At 34.2% G+C, this 27,061-nt stretch overlaps 1 protein-coding gene across 2 annotated transcripts; it reads right to left on the minus strand.

Annotated features, from left to right (window-relative positions):
• Nucleotides 1-3,156: 3,156 nt before the first annotated feature.
• On the minus strand, nt 3,157-26,990 carry LOC105217831 (neurofibromin). 2 transcript variants are annotated; one of them, XM_029043782.2, is made up of 28 exons: nt 26,773-26,990; nt 25,947-26,090; nt 25,499-25,883; nt 25,281-25,419; nt 25,117-25,222; nt 24,554-25,056; nt 24,165-24,486; nt 23,551-24,103; nt 23,425-23,472; nt 23,152-23,245; nt 22,300-22,806; nt 21,678-22,223; nt 21,428-21,562; nt 20,701-21,366; nt 20,420-20,646; nt 19,933-20,347; nt 19,669-19,860; nt 19,298-19,559; nt 18,006-19,232; nt 16,218-16,814; nt 15,886-16,152; nt 15,566-15,820; nt 15,408-15,506; nt 13,213-13,302; nt 11,772-11,974; nt 11,508-11,694; nt 11,265-11,430; nt 8,518-8,751 (listed from the first exon to the last, which is right to left on the minus strand). In XM_029043782.2, the coding sequence occupies exons 1-28, from the start codon at nt 26,830-26,832 to the stop codon at nt 8,633-8,635; spliced, it is 8,514 nt and encodes a 2,837-aa protein (XP_028899615.1). In that variant the 5' UTR covers nt 26,833-26,990; the 3' UTR covers nt 8,518-8,632. The 2 variants fall into 2 exon arrangements, with proteins under 2 accessions (XP_054090537.1, XP_028899615.1); XM_054234562.1 differs by lacking the exons at nt 8,518-8,751; nt 13,213-13,302 and adding an exon at nt 3,157-6,148.
• Between the last annotated feature and the right edge of the window lie 71 nt (nt 26,991-27,061).

A 27,061-nucleotide genomic window follows, 5' to 3' on the forward strand; every position in this document is an offset into this window, starting at 1 on the left:
TTAACAGTGTGGCTTCATTTGCAGAAATTGTTAGTTTCATTGTTTTTTGTTTTAAATTTTACGTAGCTAATTAAAACTTTCAAATACATATACATTTATATTTAATGCTTTCAATAATACATACATACATTTATAAACTAGATAATGTTTTAATATTTTTTCTTCAACAATTAATACTAAGATTTTTACAATTTACCAGTTTTGACTTATGCTAATTTTATGTAAAAGTGGACAAAAAACTTTTTTTTTATTTTCTTACTTAATAGTTCACATTCATAAACATTATAATATTTAAATTTAGTCGCTTGTAATTATTACAATTGAATTTGGTGTTTTTGGTGTTTTCACTTAAAGATTTTTTTCATGAATTTCTTTAAATCCATTTTAAGCTTAGTTCTACACTTCTCTAACTTTGTCATTTTGCATATATGTAGTATTTAAGTAAAAGCAAACATTTTCATAAAAATTTTCGTATTTTTTTCACTTGCGTAACAGTTTGGAGAACGTTATAAAATAACGTATTATTTTTAAATAAAATTGCTAAAAAGCACAACAATCACATTTTTTAATTTTTAACAAATCTAATTTATAATTTTCTGTTAAACTAATTTATATACAACAAACACAACGGAAGACATTCATTAAATTTATAATAAAAACATATATTAAACATATTAATTCCAAATAAATGCATAAATAATTTTGTTAAAACAAATAGCTATTAAATACTAAATTTAGTTTGACTAAAAAATTTAATTCCATGCCGCAATGAGTAATGAGCAAAATAATAATTAATAATAATAAATAGAAAAGAAAATAATAAATATGAAATGCATGTAAAACATAAAAAGTCTATAACTTTGGTTTTTTCTTATTAAGATTGTTAAATCTTGCATCACATATTTTTTTTTTTTTAATTTAAAAAAACCCCAGAATCTAAATGTATAAATTTGGTCAAAATAAAACTAGAAGTGAGAACTCAAATTTCCAGCGTTATTCTTCAACAATACCAAATTTGAAGAATTACAACAATTCGAAACTATTTTGAATAATAACAATGTTTTTAAACGTGAGAAACTATAGTTTTCAACTTTAACTCGGTTGTGAGTCTCTAAATGTAAGAGAAGAGGGAGAATTTTTTATGTTACAATACTAAAAACAAAAATTTAATATAGAAAAATACCTAAGCGATTCAGAGCTTAGTGCAATAGAAAATTATTCGAGGATAAAATAGCAGGACCTACCAAAAACTCAAAGAAAACGCGATCCAAATTATGAAAAACTTATAGAAGAGAAAAAATAAAAATAAGTACATTAAAAATCAATGAAATTACCTCCTCTACTTTGGATAACCAGTGTAGACGATACTTAAGTCATAAGAACTGTTACAAGCATATCAAATTATGTGGCAATGGGTGTGAAATGACAGGTGCGATATAAGGCAACAGAGCGGACCTGAAGAAACTTTCAATTTGGGTAGAGACTGCAGAAAATATAGCACCGCACTTGAACCAATCTCATGTAGTGTAGAACCGAGTGAGATAATGTAGCGCGGTAGCCTTAATAGCGTAATAGTCTTTTTACACAGGAGCTAATTGATCAATAAAACGTTGATTAAGATCGATTTCCCATAGAAAAAAATTGAATTTTAATCGACTTGTAAATGAAATGCACTCTGCGACAAAGACCGTATTGTATTCTTTGTCTGCGATTGGCAGTATTTTTTGATAAAATAGCGGCAGATTTCGCTGCTGGAAATAAATAAAAAAAAAAATAACATTCAGCTGATGAAACTTATGAAAAGAAAATCAAAACAAAAATGTGTAACAGCTGATCGGTTATCGATGACCTAGTAGTAGGTCAGAAAGAAGAGATTCGTGTCATTTTTATATAAATACTTGTATCGTTTATCAACATAGGTGAAAATTAAGTGAATGATAAAATTAAATCGTAAGTCGATTCGTTCTTTTGTGATGTTACAGAACGGAAACCAAAAAAGTAACTGTAAAAGTGTGGTGTAATATTTTATTCTGACATCCAAAAGACAATTTGTTCGGTGAACAGCGGGAAATACGCGTTTCAGTGTAAGAATGGTAATGAACTGTATTTAGTGAAATAAAACCTTTGATGCTCAATTATTGTAAACAAATAACCAAGAATTGTGGTACTGAGTTCAGAATAAAGTAGTTTATAAAAATCAAGTTGCATAAATATAAATAATATAAAAGAATCATGAGTGGGATTTAGATTAAATTTTAATCCATCAAAGTGGTTGATTAAAAAAAAACTGGCATAGTGAGTTGAAACCATCATCGATTTCACGCCAGCGCTAAATCTCTACGAGTACATTAAATTTAAACTCATAGCTCAATTCGCTGATAGCCAACAATTACGCTCATCTGATATGTCGTTGAGTGACTTAAAACCAAGCCCACTTTTCAACAAAATGCGATGGGAAGCTGAATCTACATGATGCGGGATAGTACACATCGACTTCTGGAGATCACGCCTATCATCTCACGCTCCCACACAATTGAAGACGCCATTGTTGCCTCTATGATTTTTTTACAAATACAATTCAGAACGTTGGACCGACTTCCTACCAACTATAAGTTGGTAATTGGATAATAACGGTATGATGAGTTTCGAAAATGCAACACGCCGATTTCTTAGTCGAGTTCCAGCTGAGACCGTGACCAGCTTGAACACTGTAGCAGAGAAAGTTCTGCTGATTACACTCCAGAGATAACCTATTGGACTTATCAATGCGATTACAAGATAAGGCTTTACGACAAATCAGCAACATTATTAACGGAAAAGTAACTACTGATGAAGCCACGATAAAACAAATGAAAGCAGTTTAGTAAGCAGTAAAGTAGGAGATCAGTTAAGGCTGGCGGTTCCAGGCAAGCATGCAAATAATGTTGCTTAAATAAAGTAAAAGTGGAAAAAGTTAAAAGCCAAATGCACGTAAGCGATATTTTGCCGATTCCATTTAGGCACATTTCTATCGAACATTAGGAAGCAAGTCAAGATTTTCATATATATTTGAAATGGTATGCAGTTTTAGTATGTAGTACTAAAGGTTATCCTAAATATCAAAATAGGATCAGTCCTACAAGTACTTGAAGATATGATGAGTTTTTGGGCAACCGCTTCTAATAACTTACGATCTAGGTATGACATTCACACCGAAACAGTTCCAGGAGTTCATCGATAGGCATGGTAACCAACACAACAAGTTACGAAACTCGAGGACCAACGGGCAGGCCGAACGAGTAAATAAAACAGTTCTCAACGTTTTAAAATATGTTAGAAAACGTCGAAATCATCATGATAGAGAGGGCAAAATGGAAAAAACGTTATGACAACTGATATCAGCCACCACGAAAATACGACTTCGGGGACTTAGGAACATGATCGATCCTAATGTGACAGGCGAGTCGCATAAACTGAATACTGTATACAAAGGTCCATATATCGTTACAAAGGTACTCAACTATGATAGATATCGAATCGAAGAATTATCAGATTCAACACATACACTTACGCAACACATGTAGTGACGATCATACAAAACCGATGATAGATGGCGATGACGAATCGTCCTTTACCACATTACTCGACTCAATAAAAAAAATAAAGCTTTCGGGTATGTGGCTGGCTAATGTGACTGAATGAAGAAAGAAACGATAAGAAGATTGTATTCGTGTTATTTTTTGATAAATCCTTTTATGTTTCATTAACATAATTACAAATTAAGTGAATGATAAAACGATGTGATGCGGGCGGAAACGAAAATCAAAGAAATGAACTGTAAATAAGTAATTAAATTCTTCAAATGATAGACAATCAAATTAAAGATGTGTCAGAATAATAGGAATCAGCAATCATGTCGGAATATGCAAATCAAGAAACAGTCCGTACATTTATCTTAGGACTTTACAGCAACTATAAAAGTGTCACTATATATAGTCATCGCCGAAAGGATTTAGAATTAAAAATTCAATTCCATGATTGAACTTACTAAAGTCCTAGCATAAGAAATCAATTATTCAACCGAATGTGCCTGAGTGGGATCCTCTATGACCATTGGCGTATGAAAAATACCCTGGGACTTTTTAGATAAGCAACAAAATGCGGCTGTTTTAAAAAATTTATACTCAAAAAAGGATCCACAGCGATAAACTTCGAGATCAATTTCGATCCAATGAAAGGATATGTAAGTGTAATGGGGCTGAATTCGATATATAAAAAATAGAGAAAACGGTATTACCAGCTGACAAAGAAAAGTTTTCGAAGAAGTATTAAAGAAAATATTTTTGATGCAAGATTACAACCTTATATGTTTGGTAGAAAGTATAGCAATAAATAAGACATATACAAATATTAAGAATATTAATAAATAAAGTTTTAAAATCGTATACAATTAAATTGTATGATTCGTATGTGTAAACAAATTATCGCAGAAGAAATATAATAATAAATAGTTGAGTTTTTAGCTAGAGAAGCTTTTTAGTAGTAAACATTTTAAGTATGTACGAGTAATACGAGTATCTATATATTAGTAGATATGGTGCAGGAACTTAACGACTTAGTAAAATTTGTGAGCCGAGTTATAATGTTGTATGTAAGTTGTGCTAATTTTTAGATTTCTTATAAAATGTAAAGAAAATATTTTTTTAGTTGTATGAATATGATGATCCAACTGGAAGCTTGCCTCGAATGATCGGGTTGCTATTGCTATTAAATAATCCATAGATGTTTTTTTAGTTTAGATTTCAAAACATTTTAAGTGGGTTAAAGGATGATATGTCCTATATATGTACCGAATACATCCGACTGACTTTATTTTTTAGTAATTGTATAGTAGCAACTTTAGTGTAAAGTTCTTACAGTTTCTTTTTGTTCGAAAGCGATTTTGATAACTGGATTGTTAAAATATGGTCGTTTCTGTCCGGCTAAACATGGTTTCAGTTCACTGAAATCCGGATCTATTTGACTAAGGAGTGGTTCGAGATCAAGATGTGGAATGAGATCAGTAAATTGATACAACAATTAATGAATTTAGGTTCTAGCTTCGAGAAGTGAGTCAAATTACGGAAGTTAACGAAAACTCGCGGTAGAAACACCATTGGGATGCGTTGGGTTAGGCGGGAATTTCTGTCAATATTAGCTTGCAGATTTGTCAATATTTTCTGTAAACTGGTTAGCAATTGTAATTTTTATTGCTTTTCGTATTTGAAATGAAAATATTGAACCCGTAGCAATGCTTCCAGTTGGATTTTTTTTTTTAATTTTTTTCTTTTGTTTTTTCGCAATAAATTTATGGTATCTAACGGTGCTTAGGAAGTGGTTAATGTGCATTAGTAAGACCACATCGATGATTTTATAGATAAGTAAGTAATTTGCATTAGTAACTTTAAAAGCTTACATGTTAAATGTATAACAAAAAACAAAACAAAGCGTTAGTTACATTCAAAGCATGACATGACACACATACACGCGTAAATAGTTAATACAAGCACACTTACTACACACAGGCATACATATTTATTAAAACATTTTTATTTAATTTTAAGTTAGTTTTGTTGGTTTTTTTTTTTTAACAGGCACACACACAGTTGCTGGTGTATGTAATGCATGTGTGCTTGTAATAATATTTCACTTTGCTCCTGCAATTTACTCTTTTACTTTTAGATTCAGTTTTGCTTTTACTTTTGTTGTTTTATTACAGCTAAATTCGTTGCTGGTGGTTAAGTTGTTCAATTTCTTTGTTCGACGGTCAAAATCTTTCTACGCTAACCCTATATTTAAGCGGAAATCAAAAATTCAACAATTTATTTCCTTGACACATTCCTGGCGCTTTGCCTCTACGCTTTTCTCAACATCTTTTGGTAGTTGTTCTCAATTGAGAATTTTTCATTCATGTCTTCTAATATTTGTTCTCACTCATGTTCATGAAATTAAAATTTGGACTTACTTTCTGCGCCCGTTCTTACTGCTATGGGCTCTTCCCTCCTTTGGGTGTGTGTGTGATAAAAATTTTTAGGCTTTTAAAAACATTTTTTGAAGAAATTTAGAAAACGAAATACTCGTGCGAATAATGTCGGATGTCGGCCGCGTTGGCTGGTTGTTATTCATGCAGCTGAAAAGATGTGAAGGAGAATTAGAGAATCATATAAATAGAATATAAAAGATTTAAAATTTTGACTTTCAGAAGCATGTAATTTAGCTTAAAATGCACACAGCATTAAAGATACATACATACATACATAGAACTAAACACATACTGATACAACGACAAGTTACATGAAAAAGTGTTCAAATACTTGAAATCAAACATTTTTGTATTTGAATAACTTATAATATATTTGTACATGTATAAGAATGCAAATGAATGTAAGCGGATTCGAAAAAGTGGATTTTCCGCTTTTATAAATATTTTAATCCTGATGACACGTAGTGTATGTTATTTTGATCCGATTTATCTCTTTAAATTTTAATAAATTATGGTATTCTTAACTTGAAAATATAACTCATAGAGCTACAACCATACTATAATAATAGTTACTTGTATGGAACTTATATTCTATAGTCGTTCGGTTCGACAAATGCTTTTTGCATTCCAAAAATAAAATTGTATAAAAAATTGCATTCAATTATCTTTACAATTGAAACAACCCAGTTCAACTTTCAGTGGTCAACGGGTTTTTCATCAGAAATAGTCAGATTAGCTAGCCCTATTAGAGCGATTGGTCTTTTCGAACTATTTTAAAGGTAAGTAGAGCCCTTGAAAGGATAACTTTTCCTTACTTGGGGATATGATGTTATAAACTATTAAATGTATATACAGTTATGTAGTTTTTGTAGAAAAAATGCGGTGTTATTTTCGAACTATTATTTGCTACCACGTGATCTATGAATATTCAGGTGGTTCTTAAAAGTAAGAAGATAATTTTAACATCTATCCCAGGAACTTTAAACGTCTATGTAAATATATTACAATTGGTCACATATATTATTTCTCAACGCATGCAGAATGATAAGCAAATGAATCACATGCAACACTGCGTGCAAAAATTAACTCAAAAACTATAATCACTCTTAAACAAAACGACCAAACTTGGTAACTAATAACGAAAGAAAGTATTCAGCATTGTATGCGAATAGATGTAAGTTGTTATAGAGTTGTAGTTGCGGTGCAAGGCAAAAGAAGCACAATTATTGAGAAGAAGTAAAAAATTAAGAAATCTTTATAGTACAGAGGTACTGAAGAAGAAACACTTTATTTGATTGCATTAAATTTTTGGTGCCGCTTACCAAACTTGGCTCCCACGCTAACACTGCATCACTCTCTCTCTCTTATAGTTGGTGGCGTGTGAGCTTCTAGTTATAAATTGGCCTCTTTGTAGAGTAATTTTGCACCAGATATTTAAATTTTATGCGTGTCTTTCAGTGTTTTTTATTGCTTACTTTTTGTTTTCTGACGCCTCAATCACACTATATTTTAATTGAACTTTCAAGTAAATATTTGAAATACTAGAAAATTATGTACACAAACAGATGACTCAACATTGGTCCAAAAATTCTAAAAAAAAAAAAACTACACTCTTAGCTGTCAAAATTACATATAAGTCCTATCTGTAATATGTTAAGATAAAGAACATGTGGGGTTTGAAACCCAAGTATCGCTGTTAAGGAATATTTGAGGTATTATTCGGAGAATATTAGGAGTATAAATATTGCTATGAAGTTTCTGGGGTATTTACCCGACATAAAGATTCAAAAAAATTTTTAGTATTCAGTATATTAAATTTAGACATAATCTATTTTGTTTGTTTATGGTGTTATTTCTATTTGCATATTTGATAGCGAGTGTTCTTTTGCAGCTCGCTTATAATAATATTAATCAAGTGTATTTGTAACTATTGCAACCATACCAACAATAACATTCGTTGAAAAAGTCTATATCTTTGCATTAACAATTTCAACAATTTCAAGCAATTATTATCTCAAATTTAACAATTATTGAGTTAACTATTACAATTAATAATTCTCTACATGTATGTATGTACATACTATATGTAAATAGGTATGTCATATGTTAGGCAAACATTATGAAGCAATTATGTACTACAAAATTTGAACTGTTTAATTGCAAAATGGATGCAAGGCATGAGCGACTCTTGTGTATGAGGATAATTTGCGGCATTTATTCATGTTTTTTACTTAGTTTTGCTAACTATGCAACCTATAAAATACCGTTATGCAAGTATAAGTATATGCTAAAACTAAATAAATAAGTGAAGCTTGTGAAAATTGATTGGCATATTAAAAGCTTAGCATAAAAAAGTTCAATTTGCCTATATACTATGCACTAAATGTATTTAGAAATGTTGCTATTTAATTTTTTTTTTTAATATTTAATAATTGTATATGCATTAAAATGCTTTTAAATATGAGGAGTGTTAATATATAATATATTACTTTAATTTTTTTTCATTCGTATGTTTCAATATATTTTTTTTTGCTCTGCCTAACTGGTGCTGTTTTTCTTGTTTAATTATTTTTCTCTTTTTATATTTTTATGTTATATTTCTCGTTTTTTTTTTTAATTATTTTGCAATAACTAATGCGATGGGCTATCGCAAATTCGATGTTTAACGCGTGCTTTGCTGCATGAGGCGCGGCGCAGGGAACTAACACTGCCGCCAAACGTATCATGATCTAATGATTCCGATGAGAATGCTACGGATATTGAAAGAAAAATATTGGAAGGGGAAATATTCATAAGGATTGCAACATAATTTTATACTATCATATCATATGAAATATGTATAATATGTACACATGTAAGTGGGCATGTAAATATAGAGACTGACATGAGAGTGAGCAAAGAATGTTTTGTTCGTTTACATACAAATACAAATTATTAAAAATGTGGATGCAGACACATAGATAATATTTTTAGAGCACGAAATGTATGCGATGAATGGTTAAGACACACATTTTAAGAAATTGAGCTTATAATGAATTACCCGCCTTTCACATCTACTAAGAAGATGTATGTACATATGTCATTCAAATGCCTTCCCGACTAAGAAAACCCAACATTTTTTTTTGGTTTCTACAAAAAACAACAATAGACATTCGTTTTCAAGTGACTCATTGTCCCTTATACACAATGAGGCATTGGCAGGACTTAATCAGGAAAGCCACTCTTTTAATTTTACACAATCTATATATGGGCTTTATTTGTTATCGATATACAGTTGAACTTTCATAACTCGAACTTCAATAATTCGGCAATAGAAGTGAAATTTCATACAAATTATCTTCCGTAACTAGGTAGTCTCTCTAACTCGAAGTTTTTTGTGGATTATGCGCATTCGAGTTAGGGAAGTTCAACTGTACTTGTAAATTAAAAACAAATTAAATTCATAATATTATGAATGAGCGAAAGAAATAAGATTATGAAAGTTAAAAAACCAGCGTGGAGGATCAATGTGTGCGTTTTTGAGTGATCTATAATATAGAACATTGTACTATATGGTATATTATTGATAACATTGTTCAAATATTATTTATTATTTAAACTGCGAAGGAGTCATATTCAATATTTTAAAAATAAAAGCTCATAAGCTAATATTGGGTCGTTCACTAAGTTGAAGCTAACAGCTGATCTTATTGAAATTATTTGCAGCCAACTTAACACTTAAATGCTTTACCGTTATTTCCTTGCACATCTAATAAAGTAAGACTTTCATTGTAACTGTTTTACTATCAAGGCAAGGCGAAAATTATATAATAAGGTAAAAATTATATAATTTGACCGAAAGCCAAAGCCAAAATTAGTTTGCAAAATTCGTTTGCGTCAATTTCGACTTTGGAGATGCACCACGTCATCTTCACCACTTCATCATCAGGAACGTCATGAAGCCGATGTGAATAAAATAAAGTCGTTGGTAGATACATATCGTCGAATAACAACTCGAGAGTTTGTTGAAAGATTGAATGTGTCTATCGCGACCGTTCATAAGCACATGAAACGTCTGGGATTAGTTTCGAAGCTTGACCAATGACTTCCTCTTGTTCAAACAGAACGATTTTTGCTTCGTCGCATTAACGATTGCGATTTGGTTATCAAAAAACAATGAAGTGAACCATTTTTGAAATGCTTGTTACTGACGACGTAACGTGGAAAAGATCATGGTTTAAAAGAAGGAACTAATTCAAAACATTTCGAAAGCGAAAATGGTTATTTTATATCTTTGTTGGTATTTTAAAAGGATCGTTTAAATTTCAGTAAAAAACGAACGATCCGATAAATTACATGCTTCTACATACCTTCCACAAGTGGATTTTGATCTACCAACATTTCCCAGAACATTATTTCTTGGTAATGGACCAAATACATTTTTTTAGATTAATTTCAGCGTTTTTCGAAGGTCGACTTTAAAATCGAAATAATTGACTTCGAATTTCGAAATTGAGGTCAAAGTCGGAACTTCGAAAAAAAATTATATTTCAATTTCGTTTTTATATTAAATAAAATATTTTTAAGTGGTTAGGAACGGTGTTATAAAAAACTGTTATGTGAACAAAGTTATAATGTACTCGTCTTAAAGGCTGTTTAAAAATATATTTTTTGAAAATATATACTGGTGTTTCAGTTTGAGAGAACTTAAGTAAATTTGAAAAGTACATACAATTATATGTGATTGAAAAATATATGAAGTATGTGAATAACTATAAACAAAATTATAAGCAAAAATTTACTGAGAAAGTGATTGAATATCAATAACTATAAAATTGAATATTTTACTGCTTTATGATTATTTGCTTGTTTAGTTAATATTTGTGTTTAAATCTTGTTTCTATTTTATATTAATTGTCATTCGAGGCATTTTCTACTTTGTGTATTTTTTAAATTAGTTTTGAGTGCCTTTTTGCACATGCTTAGTATATTTTTATGAGTGTGTGTATATGTGTGTGTTCAATTCTAAAAAAGCTTAATATTTGCGGCGCAATGCAGTGTGTGTCTACGACGAATTCAATACTTCAGTGTTAGAAAAAGCTTTAAAACTGTGTGCACAACTGGGCACACAACTACTCTGGCAGAACTTAACTAAGTTACGCAATGTAGAATAGAGCAGAATATATGTGAAAAAAAAAAACTATGTGTGTCATGTACTAAAATGTTTGTCAAATATTTTTCGACTTCATAAAGAAGAGCAAATATGTTATGGTGGTGAATTTACCTTTATCAGTTGGTGAACCTAACGTTAGACTGCTGAGGCTCGAACTCAAATTGTATGGACGTGGTGACGGCGGCACCGGCACAGTCTCATCACCTGGCAAGCATGTCTCAACCATAGCCTCCAAACAGTTGACGAATAATTCAGATGATTCACCCATCATGGTGTACTGGTATGGGGGTGGTGAAAATTATTAGTTTATACAGTTATATGTTTATTCAATGTAGAAAATATGCGCTTTTTTACCTTTGTGAAGGGTCCCGCGAAACGCCAGAGTCCGCCGAAACCGCAACTTTGCAAGAAATGTAGCTGCTGCTGTGAAGGATCCTCGCTGGCGAGCATATTTTGTATGATGCTTTGTACTGAGTTCAACACGACTTGATCGTGTGATACTGAGAGTATATTGTTAATCTTCTGATCCAGCAGTGAGTGTCTGTTATGGTTAAAAGAAGTTGGTAACATAAAATAATATTAATATTTTTCATAACTTTGAAGCGTTTATCAAATTACATGACTGGAAAAACTTTGGGAAAAACGACCGAACCCTCGGCCAGGTACTGATATAGCACGCGTGTCTCATTCTCATCCGTTGAATATTTCACTAAAGTGGCCAAAACGGTTAATACCAGCGCTTGTGTGGACAAATCGGAGAGCACTTCCGGATCTAAGAGTACATTGGACTCATTGGAGACAGATGAACGCGAGCCACGCTCCTGTAGAAAGAATACAATTTTACATTGGCATACGTTAGTTGTGCGTGTAGTTATGTGTGTTATTATTGTAATAAATTTATTTTCAAGTTTGAAGTTGAAAGTTTATGGTATTTTAGGTGCATACATAGCTACATGAAGAGACATGCGAAGCAAGCAATGGTAGAAATGCTAAATGAAAATAATAGAGACAAATGAAATAATGAAAACAAAGTGACCCATAAAAAGGAAAAATATTAAAGAAAAATAAAACAAAATAAATAAATATATGGTATACTGCGAAAATAAATATAACTAAAAATGATTTATATGAAGAAACCCATGAAAAAAATTACTAAAGCTATAGATAAAATTTTAAATAAAAAATTTACTAAATTAGAAAAAAACATAAAATTGTATAAATAATGAAAAAAATGCATGAAAGAAATTTACTAAAAAAGAGTGTAGCTAAAATTTTATAATTATGAACAAAAATAAATAATTTAAAAAATAATTTTATAAATTCTAATTAAAGAAATAAATCGATTCATCCATATATAATTGTTGGTTCAGTGAAATTTGAATAGAAATGCTAAAATAATTACTTTAACATTTCAACTGGAAATCTCTGACAAAAAAGATAAATTATTATTAATGTTTTTACATTCATCATTAATTATAATAAAATTATTTATAATTTTTTTAATAAATATTTCATTTGTGAAAAAATTAAATTAGTAATCAATGTAAATTTATATCAACTAAATATTACATTCCTTTAATTAAAATCAAGCATTTTTAGTAAAAAAATACCAAAAATAAATTAAACTAATGACATATGCACTAAAGACTAACCAAAAATATTTAATTTAATATTTAACACACTACGAGGTCTAATTAATATATTTGAAGTTGCCAATAAAACGACAAACGACAAATTGCTCATAAGGATAACTGTGCACTTTGGGGTATGACAGAGTTTGTATACTCGCATAATTCCATTTTAGCATTCATTGTGTAGAGTGTACATATACATATTTTTATGCGGAAAGTGTTGTGTAATACGAAATCAAGTGCAGTACAAATAGTGAGAGACATTCACTAACATTTATAGAAAAATAAAATAACATTTTATACAAAGAAAAAAGGTAAACACAACTAAAAAGCTAGAAGAGCAGCTCTCATGTGAGAGAGTATAAGAAACGGGCGAGCAATAGCTAATAGAGCTAGTAGTAAGTAATAGAGAACACAATAGGTAATACCTGGCGTTCTTCGATTGTGCTCGTGTTATTCGGTTCTTTCGTTGTTGGCACCGAAAAAGAGCGCTGTGTTTTAAACAAAACTTTGGCATTCTTCTAGACGATTTTTTTTTTTTTGTATTTTCATAAAGTTTCATATCCATATGCATGATAGTTTTCCAAACCAAAAAATAAATATATATATAACGTGTATAACCCAAATACAGGCAGCCACCATAGAGTTACGAGTATAAATTTTAAATGTTCAATCACAAATAAATTCCAATAGCAAGTTTATATGTTCCATCATCAATCGGATGTGTGTGTGAGAGAGAGAGACGCATGCAGTTGATTGGTTGTTGGTTATGATTGAGATGATTGTTTTTTTGGTTATTTGGTAATAATTGTTGTTGTGGATAATATAAAAACAGTAATGTTAAAAGTTATTTAAAACAAAACAAAAAATATGAGATAAATATTAATAATATTTTGGAGAGCAATTGGTTAGTGATTTTTTTTTTATATAAATATGTTTGTATAAATTATCGTAAAACGATTTTTATGTAAATCATAAGTAATAGCACGTTGAACACATCAGCAATGCAAGCACCAATTAATTAACAGGCAGTAATTTAACATATATGTATGTATATTTTTTTTGATTTTGTTTTTGTAACGTATACATATTTTGTCAAAACATAAAAATAGAGAAAATAGAGATTTGAATCAATTACTTAACGTGATTATACTCGATTTAATACAATAAATACAGAAAATTACATTAAAATTACGTCTACTTAACGGTATAATAATCAGGGTGAACGCTGACGAGTTAAAAAAAGATATAAAAATAATAATATAAAGAGAGAGAGACTGCCTTTGTAAGAACATAAAGAATTGTTGAGGCACAATTCTTTACAGTTAACCATCAACAATTATTTCATATATGTAGGTGACACATTTTGACCAAAGCTTTCACAGAAAACTGTGGCGCGATTTCGATGCTCTTGAGCGTGTTGAAAGCACTTTTAAATTTCGGTTTTTTTGCTTATTTGATAGTTTATACTTTCAAAAATATCCCATGAAATCGGCAAGGTCGTATCTTGTATAGTTTTTGAATGACAGTGCTCTAAAGAGTGAACGCTCACAGTTAAAAACCGCTATAGTTGAAGCTTTAAACGCGTTTTTCTCGAAACGAAATTTTTCAAAATTTCTGATATCATAACATAACGAGAAATTAACCGATCGAATTCAAATCCAAACTGAGTTTTCTCGAATCGATTTACTATAGAATGACCTACTGTTGTTGTTGTAACGGTTGCCCAAACCTGCATGAACCGTCAAGCCTAAATTAATTGTCATCGACACATACTCCCCACAACAGCCGTTTCTGTGATACCGGGTTTGAGTCGAATTTTCGGATCCGATCAAGGGCGATCGGTAAGTTTTAGATTAATGCAATGACCTACTCTTTTTGATTGGTTGATGATTGTCAAAAAATCGACGATTTTTTTAACCTAAAAATATGAAATTTTTTTCAGAACTACGCCATTTTGTTAATTTTCGATATTTTTCAAAATCTTAGGTCATTGTGTAGGAAATACCTTGAACTTTAATACACTTTTTGAATTTTTTTGTTTCAGCTACTCATTCGGCCGGAATCATATAATTTTATTTACACCTCCGAAGACAGCACATAACTCCGTTATTTTTTTCTCAATATTTTTGTAAAAAAAAACATCTTAAAATATAGCTGAAAATATAATTTATGATTACAAAAAAAAAACTTGGAAACGTCCAAGCGAGTACTTTCTTTCGAAAATAAATTACGAAAATCGTCTAATTTACATGGGTTACACTAAGCTCTTGAGAAGTTTTACACCGTTACAGGTAATTTATAATTCAGTGTTCATCCTGTATTTAAGACAGTGGTCGGCATAAAGAGGAACTGTGTACAACTCAATAAAAATTCCGTGAATTAGTTTTTAGGTTTTTTTTTCGTATTTTGTTGTCAATTCACTAAACGACTTAAATAAATGCGAGTTACCACACTAAATGTTTTTTCATGAAATGCCAACCACAGATTTAAAATAAATAGTAAATGAAAAAATACTAATATAAATTGAATAGTATAGTAGTAGTAGATAAAAAAATTGTACTTAGTTTAATTAAATAAGAAGAATTTAAAAGACGCACATACACACTCAAGAGTGGCATACCTGATGAGCTGGTCCTTTGTGATGACGCGCAAATTGTAAAGCGGATTGATCAAGCATATCCCAGGACTTTTGGCGACGTGGTAGCGACATACCAAGTGTCTGCAATTAGCATATAACGGTAGTTTTATATATAATTATAATAATTTTAATTGACTCACATTCTGATTGCCATAGAAGAGCGTTTCACCATTTTCAATAATACTCAATTCGGTGGTCCACCGTGGTATGGCATGTTTGACGTGACAGCGTGAGCGCACCTCTTCAGAGACTGCTACCAAAGCCGTCAAATAGGCAACGCTATCCGGTGTCACCTCGAATTTGTCGCGATGAAAAGGTTTGGCGACAAGACTCAGCAGTGTGCCGAGTATGCGAGATGTGCGAAAGACAGTTGAAGGTGTGGGATGACGAAAACCCTGGTAAAATGAGAAAATAGCGTCACATAATGCACATGCGCTTCGCAAACAAAATTTAATAATACTTTTAATAAGTGACCGACGAGTGCGAAATGGAAATTGCTACGAAATGACAAACCAACTGCATGATCGAGTTGTTTGAAGTGCCACTCCAGTTTTTCGCGTGTACGCATCATAACATCGGCGATACTCTCGTGATCGAAGCAACCCTGACGCTCTAGGGTATGCAGATTTTGTTCGAGAAACGCTAAACCGGCGTCATACAACGATACTTCGTCCAACTGCAGCACCGAAATAGCAACCCAGAATAGCGCGCGATGTATGGGCGACTCCTGTATAGCATAAATAGAAAACATATTAGGATTTCAGTTTAAAATGAAAATGACAAATAACTAACATTTCTCAGTAGCGGTTGTATACGCGTTAAGCACAACACGATAGCCTCGATTAGTACAATGTCGTTGAATGATTCCAGCGCTTTTACCAAAATGCGCAATAACTGCTTCACCTCTTGATCCGTTATGGTTTTACTAATGCAACCGTAAACTATGAGTGCACGTGGTTCTAACGCCGGATTGTAACAGAAGGCGAAACTGCGCGACAATGTCGTCCATGTCTGTAGCCATTGGCAATCCGGCACATCCGGCATACAAACCGACATTATCTCCGACAATGCATCGACCACCTCCTCCAGAGACGGCAATGTAATGCGCTCAACATCGGCTGGTAACATTTGACATACGCGTTCATTGCCCAACCATCTGTCGGATGGATGACGATAGCTCGAGCGGAAAGCTGTAACAGCAGCCGATTTGACTTTGCTTATACCGAACAGCGCGTAAAATTTGTTTAGTGAGAATTCTTCGAGTGCTATACGCAGCACACGCTTGGCATTTTCAGAGAAAATCGGTTTAGTACAAGTAGTTAGCGAGTGTATAATGTTGACGACCAGACCGTGTATGGAGGCGCGCATTGTCACCGAACCGGAGCAGATCTGGAATGACGGGAGAGAGTGAGCATTATTTAAAAATCAATTTAAATAAGTTGAAATGAAAAGTTGAATGGTTAACAAAAATAATATATAATAAAAGTGAGGTTATATTACAATTACGCTAGTTACTACAACAAGAACAAGTAAGGAAAGGCTAACTTCGTTTGCAACCGAACATTTTATATTCTCGCAATTTTATTAAGATAACACACACTTTGACCCATATATTCGGCATAAAATTTACTTGAATAACGAAAATCGTCATATATAGTATATGAGGGCGGGTTGAGGTAATTCCTGAACCGATTTCACTCATTTTTAGTTCTTTATGTTCGATATCCGGGGCTTAGAAAAGTTATAGTCCGATTTCGACAATTTTTCCACAAGTGATGCCACAGCTCAAATACACTACTTGTGCAAAGTTTTATTTCGCTATCTTCACTACTTTCTAAAGTATATGTATATTATGAAGTGAACGAATCAGATGGAATTCAAAATTGAGTTATATGAGAAGTAGGCATGGTTGTTAATCGATTTCGCCCATTTTTCCTCCGTGTCATCAGGGTCTCAAGAAAATATTTTAAACCGAATTTGATTGACACCGGTCGAGTAGTTTATGAGATATGATTTTTTGACCCATAAATGAGCGACGACACGAAAAATGAAAATGGGTTCAAGTTATTTTTAATCTTAAAATTACGTGTTTCTGATGTTTTTCGTTAGTGAGTTAAGGCACTTTTAGTAATTACAACTAACTTTGTATGGAAGGTGGGCGCGGTTATAATCCGATTTCCTCCACTTTTAGACTGTATAAGAAAATGGCTAATAGAAACTACCCCATAGCGTTTGGTTTATATAGCTTTATTGGTTCCGATTTCGCCCATTTTCAGTAGCAACCCTCCCATGGTCGCAAGGAACATGTGTACCAGTTTATTCAAGATATCTTAATTTTTACTCAAGTTATCCGTTCCACAGACAGACATCCGGATTTCAAATCTATTCGTCACCCTGATCACTTTGATATATATAACCCGTTTAGTTGTAAAACTTACAAACAACCGTTATGTGAACAGAACTATTCTACTCTCTAAGCAACTTTGTTGTGAGAGTATAAAAATAAATACTGAGATTAAATTAACATTACAGACATTAATACATACCAACAATTATAAAACGCTCCAAACAACTACTCACCAAAAATGTGATAATATGAAATAGATATGGCAAATGTGTGACAACATCCAGACAATTATTGAAAGACAACATTAGTAGAAAGCGCGTCAGTATCGCAATATCATCCCACATCATATGCTGCTCCAGAAACTGTGTTGGATTCGTGCAAGTCTTATCCAAGACGCGGCACATACGCGTTATTATCTTCTTCGACACCAACAGCACATTGGCGGAGGCGAGCGCTACTGCGGTGTCGGCCATAATCTCCACGTGCGGCGAACCCAAACCGAATTGAAGGGATTTATGTAGAAAATTGTCCAACACCATATCGACTAGATCGGGTATGCGACCAATAGAGCCCCAAATTTTCGCCTGCACCGATGGATACATCTCCTTCTGTTCAATTGTCAAACAAATCAATTTTTCTAAAATCTGTGCGACTTTCAGTTTTTTGGCATCATCGTTGGATTTACAAAATTTCAATAGGTTATTCAACCACGGCGTCATATATTCTAAGCATAAATGCTTCAACTCAATTGTGCTACGCTGGAAGCCTTGTATACATTCCTCCAGAAATTCGAGCGTCAAATGTGGTTCATTGGTGGCTAATTTCTCACTGATGGATTTGATGAAAATTGTGTTATTCGAGGGTATACATAAACCGTGTGCCTCCAATAGTTGACCTTCGATTTTCAAATCAAAAGAGGCGGTGAGCGTGCAGAGTAAGTTATAGGCAGCCAAACGTAGGGTGGGATCAGAGGTGCCTAGATTAAGTAATGCCATATTCAAAAGTGTGCCGGGCACATCTTTGGGACGTATCTTCTGATGCACCGTCACCGAATCGGGTTGACTTAACTCCCAGCGATTACGTATATGTATAATGGCCTGTACAATGGTATCGCAATCGTTGTGTATAAAACTCAGTTGGCCGCTTTCATTCGTTATGGAGAGCGTAAATTGGTTATCATCCACCAGACAAACTTCTTCAATCTCAGAAGCATAATAGACATCGTTCAGCAGTACTGAGTGCCCCAACACTTTGGTTTTCTCCACTGCCGTCACTTGCAATGCAGTTGGTCCGACTTTGATAGCAACTTTGGTATCTTTATGGCTAAGCTTGAGCGCATTATTGAATACTTTGAGATCTTCGTCTAGCGATAATGTGGCGCCCGGCAGTTTCTGTTGCTCAGTGTCGATGTATTCATTGAGTTTATTGGACGAATCGATAAACACTAGTTTGCGATCGCTCTGCGGATTAGTTAATGACAAGTTATCAAATCAGATAATAATTCAGATAATAAAATTATAATTACCTTTATGGGCGCTAGTACGCGTTCATGAAATTTGGTGTATTCACGCACCCATGAGTTACAATTATAAATGTAAATAGTGTACAAATTCTCATAGGTAACGGTTGGCAGCACACAAAACCATTTCTGTAGGAATTCGGTGCGAAAGCGATTATCCGAACAGGTGTGCGTGAAATCGATGAGCAATTCGAAAGGTGAGTGACATAATGCTTTGAGCGTGAGTATTACATGATAGAGCAGTAAATCACCATTCGTTTCACCGATTCTGAAATAATGACGAAAGATAAAGATATGAAAATTATTTTTGTTAAATACAGTGGCAAACGTTTTCTGCTAGTACAACAATAAATTGCTCTTAAGAGTACTCTACTCACTTGTAACGCCTGGCGATATAGTAAAATACAGGCAATCCAGCTTTACTTGTGCCAGCTTGATAGAAGATATTCATGGATTTTATGCTTTTGAATTCGTCCTTTTCGTGCATTTGATGTTTCACCATAATCTCCTCGAAATTGGTCGACGACATATCAATAGAGCTCCAACGCGCATAGGACGAGAACATCATGCTGCAATGCACCGAACTTAAATGAATAATAAATAACTATTCTTTTCTTCACTAATAGCAATTAGTTACTTACTGTGAGTCCACTGGTTTATGTTCTGGCGGCCCCAAATAGGCAAGTAGTGTGGCCATTTTATCGAACGGACGTCTGCCCACAGCTTTGTGATCACGACTGCTCGACAAATAGTCACCAATGCGCTCCTGATGCGTCCACAGCAGCCGATGTAAGGCCAAAACATTTGCATCCGAGATGAAACTCATGCTGTGCGATGTCTGGTCCACAGTCTCGCAATCGGAGGCGATTTGTACGAAAAAGTGACGACCCTGTTCGAAGCGTGCACGCAGAAAATCATTAAATGAAACCATATGTTGTTCTTTAGAGAATTCAATGTGATTGGCGATATTTTGCAGAATTTTGGACATCAACATGAGGCCGCGTTTCACTGAAGCCGGTACTTGGCGGTTAACAATGCCGAGTTCTTGTGGTGAGACTGGAAAGTAGAGTGAGTGCATGCTTTGTTATACATATGGGAGTTTTTGCGGTATTTTGGGTGAATACTCACCAATAGCTGGATTTATAAACCGTAGAAAGATTACAGTGCCCACTGCGCCGATATTGGTTTGCAAGACGGTGGGAAAGCGTTTGCTTAACACCTGATAGAGGCAGTGGCACATTGAGCGCAATTGTGAGGGAAAACGGTCCACTGAAGTGAGTATCGCTTCGAAGAAGACTCTGGTGAGTGACATTAGATTCTCTTTATTGCGCTCCAAGTCTTCATCGGGCTCAAGTCTGTAAGTATGAAATCGCAGGACATGACAATATTTGAAAATAAATATTACTCACCTTGCTGGATCCACTTCATAGCTTGTGGACGGATCATCGAGCAGCGGTCGTATTAGCGGCTCTAATAGGTTTTGTAAATAATTTGCGCCGTAAATTTTAAAACAGAACGCCATTATTTTACTACCAAGCGAATTGCCGCGGAAGAGTGTCGACATACATTCGGATATTTCCACTTCGCGGTAGAACATGTTCCACAAGAGCGGTGAGAGTAGATGCTTGGCATCGAACAGTGTTACCAGCACACGTGCCAATTCATCCATTTGTGAAGTGGTCACCACATTCGCCAACGCCATTGCTATGGGCAGCTCACCCTTATCGCTGATCATGGTGACCAATTGGACCAGCTGCTCGAAACGATCGGCCAGCACAGTCTCGGCGAGCGTATCAAACTCAGTACCTTGTTGCAAAATGCGCGTTAGTACTTCCATAAAAGCGGCACGTGTTTGTAAATCCTGATTGTAGCCAAGATCGATGGAATGCATTAGACCCGAATCGATATTGGCACCAAGTAGATTCGACATCGCTTGTATGGTGGAAGAGCGTAGCGCGCCCAATTTGCCATTAACTGGCGGATGCAGTGGGAGTAGCGGTGGATTAACTTGTTCTTTATCTCCCTCAGTGCTGTCAATACAGTCGTTTAGGAGATTCATGAAAAGCGTAAAGTATCTGAAAACAAAAAGGAAAAAAATTTAAGTTTTCGAAATCGAACGTTTATTGTGTGCTATACTTGAGAAAAAGTGCGCTCTTCGCGTCCATCAAATCGCCACGATCAGATTCTTCTGGCTGCAAAGGTAGTCCACGTAGCAAAGCGGCTACTGCTTCCATACAAGCTATATCGAGATCACGGAATAATTCACCGGGACTAAACAATTAAGAAAAAATGCACTTAATACAGTTATATGTGTTACTTTTGGTTGTAGTAAAATCAGGTTAGGTTGCTTAATCACGAATTTGTTCTCAATTTCCAGTCTACTCACTTTGATGGTGGCGGTTCGTTGGGCGTCGGGAGTATCTGGTGTGAGGTGCCCATTACCCAATCGGTTAAATACTCTACTAATTTATTGCGAAATTTCATTTCTTGCCGAAAAGCTAAATCATCACGTCGTCTAATCATTAACTCTACCAAATTACATACACGCGCTTTGGCGCGTATCCCTGACGTATTCATTTCGCGATGACGCATATAACGCACAATGCCCAGCATCATGCCTTCAATGCTCGTCACACTCAGGTACTCGGAAATAGCGACTTGCTCATTATTCGGATCTTTGACGGGCCGAGGATTTAGTATCGAAATCATTATGTGTATAATGTGATCGATGAAGAAGGTATTGATTTCGGTGACGTTCACTTGGCCCTGTTGATCGAAAAATTTCTCGACAATTGCACGTATTTGATCGAAAAGTATGGGATAGAGTTGTGGAGTCATTTCTTCCGAAATTAAATCCTTGACATTTTTCTGTATATTCGAGCCGATTTTTTCATTGTTGCACACCAACAAGCGCAGCAGTTGACCGATGAATCTATGGTAAGTAAGAAAAAAATAAAATAAAATTAAAAACTAATTTTGTTGTAAACTCCCTAACAACGTGTACTCACTGTGAAACCGGACAATAGTGCAGATCTTGCTGCGGCACCTGCACAATCGTAGTCAATGATATGGTACTTGGATGCAGTAGCGAACCACGTCCGGAGCTGGTGGAGCACGAGTACAGCGAATAAAGCGAGACTGCTGGTATCGTGGATAGCGAAGTCAAACTGCCTGATGGTGCTAGAGTGCTCTGTGATTGCGCCAAACTGGTGTGTGACTGCAGGAGATTGCTCGTTGCTGGCATGCCGCTACTGGAACCAGCAGTTGCGGTATTATTTTGTAATTGCATTTGCTTCCAACGTGAAGCCAAACGCTTTTGCAGACAGACACCGCCAAGTGTTAGCAGAAACCACGTCATGTTCGCCCATTCGGTGATGTGTTCCTCCAAATCATGTTCGGAACTTTGATGACTGGCGCGACGCTTGCCAACGCCACGATGGAAGAGCTCTGCTTGGACATCGTCACTTTTGCATTTGGGATATGTTTGTAATACTTTGCTAGTGAGTTCCCAATTTCTGTAATGGAGAGGCATGAATACAGTAATGTGCTTTGTACAAATTTGTAAACAAAATTCGGAAAAATTAATTTGTTTAAGAGCATTACATTAATGTTGAATTTAAGAAAAAAAAATAATTTTTTTGTAATATTAAACAATTTTGAATTAAAGAAAATAATTTGGTATTAAGAAAAAAACAAACTAAAAATAAAATTACTTAAAAAATATTTGTTTAAAAGAAAAGTTTAGTAATTTTGAAATAAAAATATATAAATTGTTATATTTACAATAATAATTAAATTCATTATTATTTTTAATTGTAAAAAAATCTTAAAAAAAAACAATAACGAATACTAATAATTACCTGAAGGTTTCCTCCCATGCGGTTTGTACGCCATCAACGCAGTGTTCGATTTTACGCAACAAATTCATCATGCGTCGCTGTAGTGCAAGACGATCTAGAAACATTCAAAAAAGGTTATATATATATATATATATATATATGCATTTAAAATTAATATAATCCAGTTGAACTTCCTTAACTCGCATCACCATAATCCACAAAAAAACTTCAAGTAAGAGGGACTAAGAGCTATGGTTGTTCAACTGTATTAAATATTAATATAAATCCACTCACTGTATGCACTGCCATGATTGGTTTCATAAAAACATATGCGTGTATCCGCTGAAGTAAGCAAAAAAATTATAGTTTTTAATAAAAAAATGTTTCCTATTATTACAAAAGCAGCCTTGCAGCACTCACAGCTTGCTAATTGTGTAAGCTCCTGATAGATTTGATAATTAGCAACAGGCAAGACAGTCGCCGAATCATCTGCCGTCAACAAAATATCCGATTCTTGACATAAGAGACCGAAGCAGGAGAGTGAAGTCAGCACTGCATCCAAATCAACTGACCAAAGATACATGAAGAACACCACTTCCAGTTTAATGCGCGCCTGACGACAGATTTGTAGCTCATGACCGACCAGCGCGTACTTCTTATGCCGCTGCAGATAGTCATTGCGACAACTGAGTATGCCACGCATCCATTTCAGCACATCCGTATAGTTGGCAATCTGGTGTTGTATGAGTTTTTGTGAAATCGAAAACAGCACCTGTGAACTAACATCCCAAAAACAATTCATAGGCGCCTGTGGATTCCATAATTCGATTTTGTCGTATGAGTGTAAAGCTAATAGTGCCTCCATGGCTTCCTGCGCTACATCGGGCATGGTGGGTTGGTGCACGAGACTCACCAGACCATTGATGAGTTCGAGCGAGGAACTTTGCATTTCATGTGCCACTTTGCCTTGTGTCTAGAAGTGTGAGAAAAATTAGTATGAAGATAAAATATATTAAAAAATATATATAATTTACATTTAAAAGCAACATAGGATCAGCATGTATAAGTCGCACTAAAAGCAGAAGTAGCATTTTATGTGCAGGTCCCTCTTCGGAACGCGTCAAGCCTTTCTGTGTGTCTTTCGATTTCAGCGTCAGCGATGTTATCATACGCAATGGCGTGTGCGCTATATAACCTTGTGTGGCCTTATTCAAGGTATCTGTGAAGAGTGCGCGCAATTCGGCAGAACGATAGTGTACGACATTAGTTTTGGCCCACCAAGATAGTATTGGCTGATGTATGGCGCGAAAACAGTTTTTATTTTGTAGACGAAAATCCACATGTATGTGTGTTAATCTGCATAATTAAAAAGATATTGTTAGAACATTATATATGTATATTAGTGTATACATTTTTTTTTTACCGCAACAAAGAGCAGACAATAACAAAGTGATAGGCCTGCGGCGAAGACAAATTGAGGCATACTTTCAACGTGTCGATATTATGTGGATTTATGCGAAATAGCGACACCCAACAGTCGATCATAAGCTCAATATCGGCATAATTATTCGCTTGACCTCGTGAAAATGGCTTGACCGGATTGAAAAGCAACGCTTTCAAATCGTTAATGACATACTGCACTAATTTGAAGAGCACATTATTAGAATCGTTGTTATTAATATAAGTTGAGGCTTTGCATAGCTTAACACAAGCAATGGTGGCATACTCAGTCACTTGCTTTGAGGGCGAGTGTGGTCCCAAACCGCGTTTAATACCCTCAATAAACTGTTTAGCAGATTGTTCTTTGTCGCGTGAAGTTTGTGAAAAGTTTTGCGCTAATGAGGTTTTATCTTTATCACGGTATTTTTCCTTATCTTTCTCCTTTTCACATTGTTGCAATTCATTGACGGTAGCTTCCAAGCAGCTCTATAGTTAAAAGAGAAATTCGTTTGTGTTCTTAAATGTTGACAGATAACGCGAACTTACTGGATTTAGTATAAGCAATAGCATTTGTAGTGGCCATACGGTGGTTTTGTTCTTTTTATTTTCAGCTTTATATGCCTCCACATATTCCAGCAATGTTTCCCAGCAGCTGACAAAAATAATAATAATTTAAGTAATGGAAAGTAAATATCTCTACAGATTTATACCCAGACATATCCTTTGTTGCAATGCCACGTTGCAGATCCTGAAACTCATGTGGATGGTATTCAATCCAGTTCCAAATGGCTTTCTCCAATGAATGCAATAAAATCAACGGTGGTGCCTTCTTCGATCTTGACTTGGTCACTAATATATAATATTTACAAAATTTGATTTTTAACAAGTTTGTATTAATTTAAGTGTTAAAATAAAAATAATGTTTAACCTTGTAAAAGTTTCGTCAGTTTATTTATATCCATGTCAATGTGTTGTATTAATTCAATGTCACAACAGTCAGGGTTCTCATCTGAGCATATGATCAGTTCCTGTATGCGCGCCGAAATACGATTAAATACCGCTGAAAAATGATTTTGTGAAAGTGCGAAGAGCACTCTTGATGCAATAGATTTCAATTGCGCCGCATTTGGGTTATTATCACTTTGTACATCGATGAATTGCGAAATCTCCCGTAAAAGTAGTTTAACATTCATTGCCTCCTCAAAACGTGCCGTGTCCTTTGTTTGATTAGCTAAACAGCGTTCCAGTGTTGTTAGTATAATGACTAGCGACTCAAAATAACAACGCTCAGCGTCGTGACGACTTTGTATAGACTAAAAGTTAACAACATCATTATTATTTAAAATTACAATAACAATTACTTAAAAACAATTTACCGCCTCATTAACTCGCTGCAACATTTTGGTGAGTCCAGATATAACAAGAGAGAAGCGATAACGGGAAATTTGTATGAGACAGGCGGTCAGTTGATCTTGACTTAGGCGCGCTTGGGTGCCATGCAAACCAATTTTATTGGGGAGCTACAATAAATAATTAATGAAAGAATAAGCAAGTAGTGAAATACACTATATAATAGTACTAAAATTCAATACAGAAAATACTATTTTTTTTAATAATTAGTGATAGCAAAAATAAATAGTTAAATAAATATCAAGAATAACAACGATAAGTCTACTATTATAAGTTTATTTATAAATGCATATACACATTATTGAAAGTGAAATTAATCTTGACACGTACAAATTAATTTACATCCAAAATAAAAAAAAAAAATTCCAATACATTTGTAAAACTACCCTCATGTCGCGTACGCATTCTACAATTCATTATTTCAGTGTCACGTTAAACCATTCATTTCCTCATTCATTCATGCGCAGCAACTTGTGGCGTTACGTTAAAATTTCCCTACTTTCACTTTTCATTAATATTGGTAGTTTTGATCCATTCATAAACTTTGTACGTGTAATCCAATTTCATTCATAATTTCACCTAACCACTACGACAGCCGGTGTAAACAAAACGTAAACAAATGAATTTCCCAAAACAATAACAAACGTCAACTATTTCACTCGCACACACTTGCTGTCGCTTTCGCACGTTGGGAAATTTTTCAATCGATAGGGATATTTTCTGACAGCTTTTTTGCATAGCTCTACAGCAGCCCTGGGCGAAACCGTGTGAAAATTCATGTTTTACGCTCACCTGGTCCTCAAAACGGGCTAAAAGTGAGTTCGCCCACTCGCCTGGCTTTTGGATCGCCATTTGTATATTGTTTCTGCTATTAATTTACACTTTTCACTGCATTTTTATTCCAATTAGCAGAGCTACACACTTCCTGCACAGTTTTCAGCTTCACAGATTTTTCGTTTGTGAACTTAGCTGTGATTGCACATGGGAAATTCGCTCTACCAATGGAGGCATTGCCAGTCGTTATCATATTTGTTTGTTTAATATTGAAATGTTCAAAATTCAAATAAAAATTTAATAACAA

The sequence above is a fragment of the Zeugodacus cucurbitae genome, chromosome 2 (assembly GCF_028554725.1).
Source record: "Zeugodacus cucurbitae isolate PBARC_wt_2022May chromosome 2, idZeuCucr1.2, whole genome shotgun sequence".
NCBI lineage: Eukaryota > Metazoa > Arthropoda > Insecta > Diptera > Tephritidae > Zeugodacus > Zeugodacus cucurbitae.

Bases quoted from the DNA above. Each gene is read 5' to 3' on its own strand.
- LOC105217831 (XM_029043782.2), bottom strand. From the start codon at position 26,832: ATGGCGATCCAAAAGCCAGGCGAGTGGGCGAACTCACTTTTAGCCCGT. The intron at 24,487-24,553 runs GTAAAAAAAAAA...TTAATTATGCAG, and splicing joins ATTGTCTGCTCTTTGTTGCG to ATTAACACACATACATGTGG. The intron at 20,348-20,419 runs GTGAGTATTCAC...TCTACTTTCCAG, and splicing joins GTTTATAAATCCAGCTATTG to TCTCACCACAAGAACTCGGC.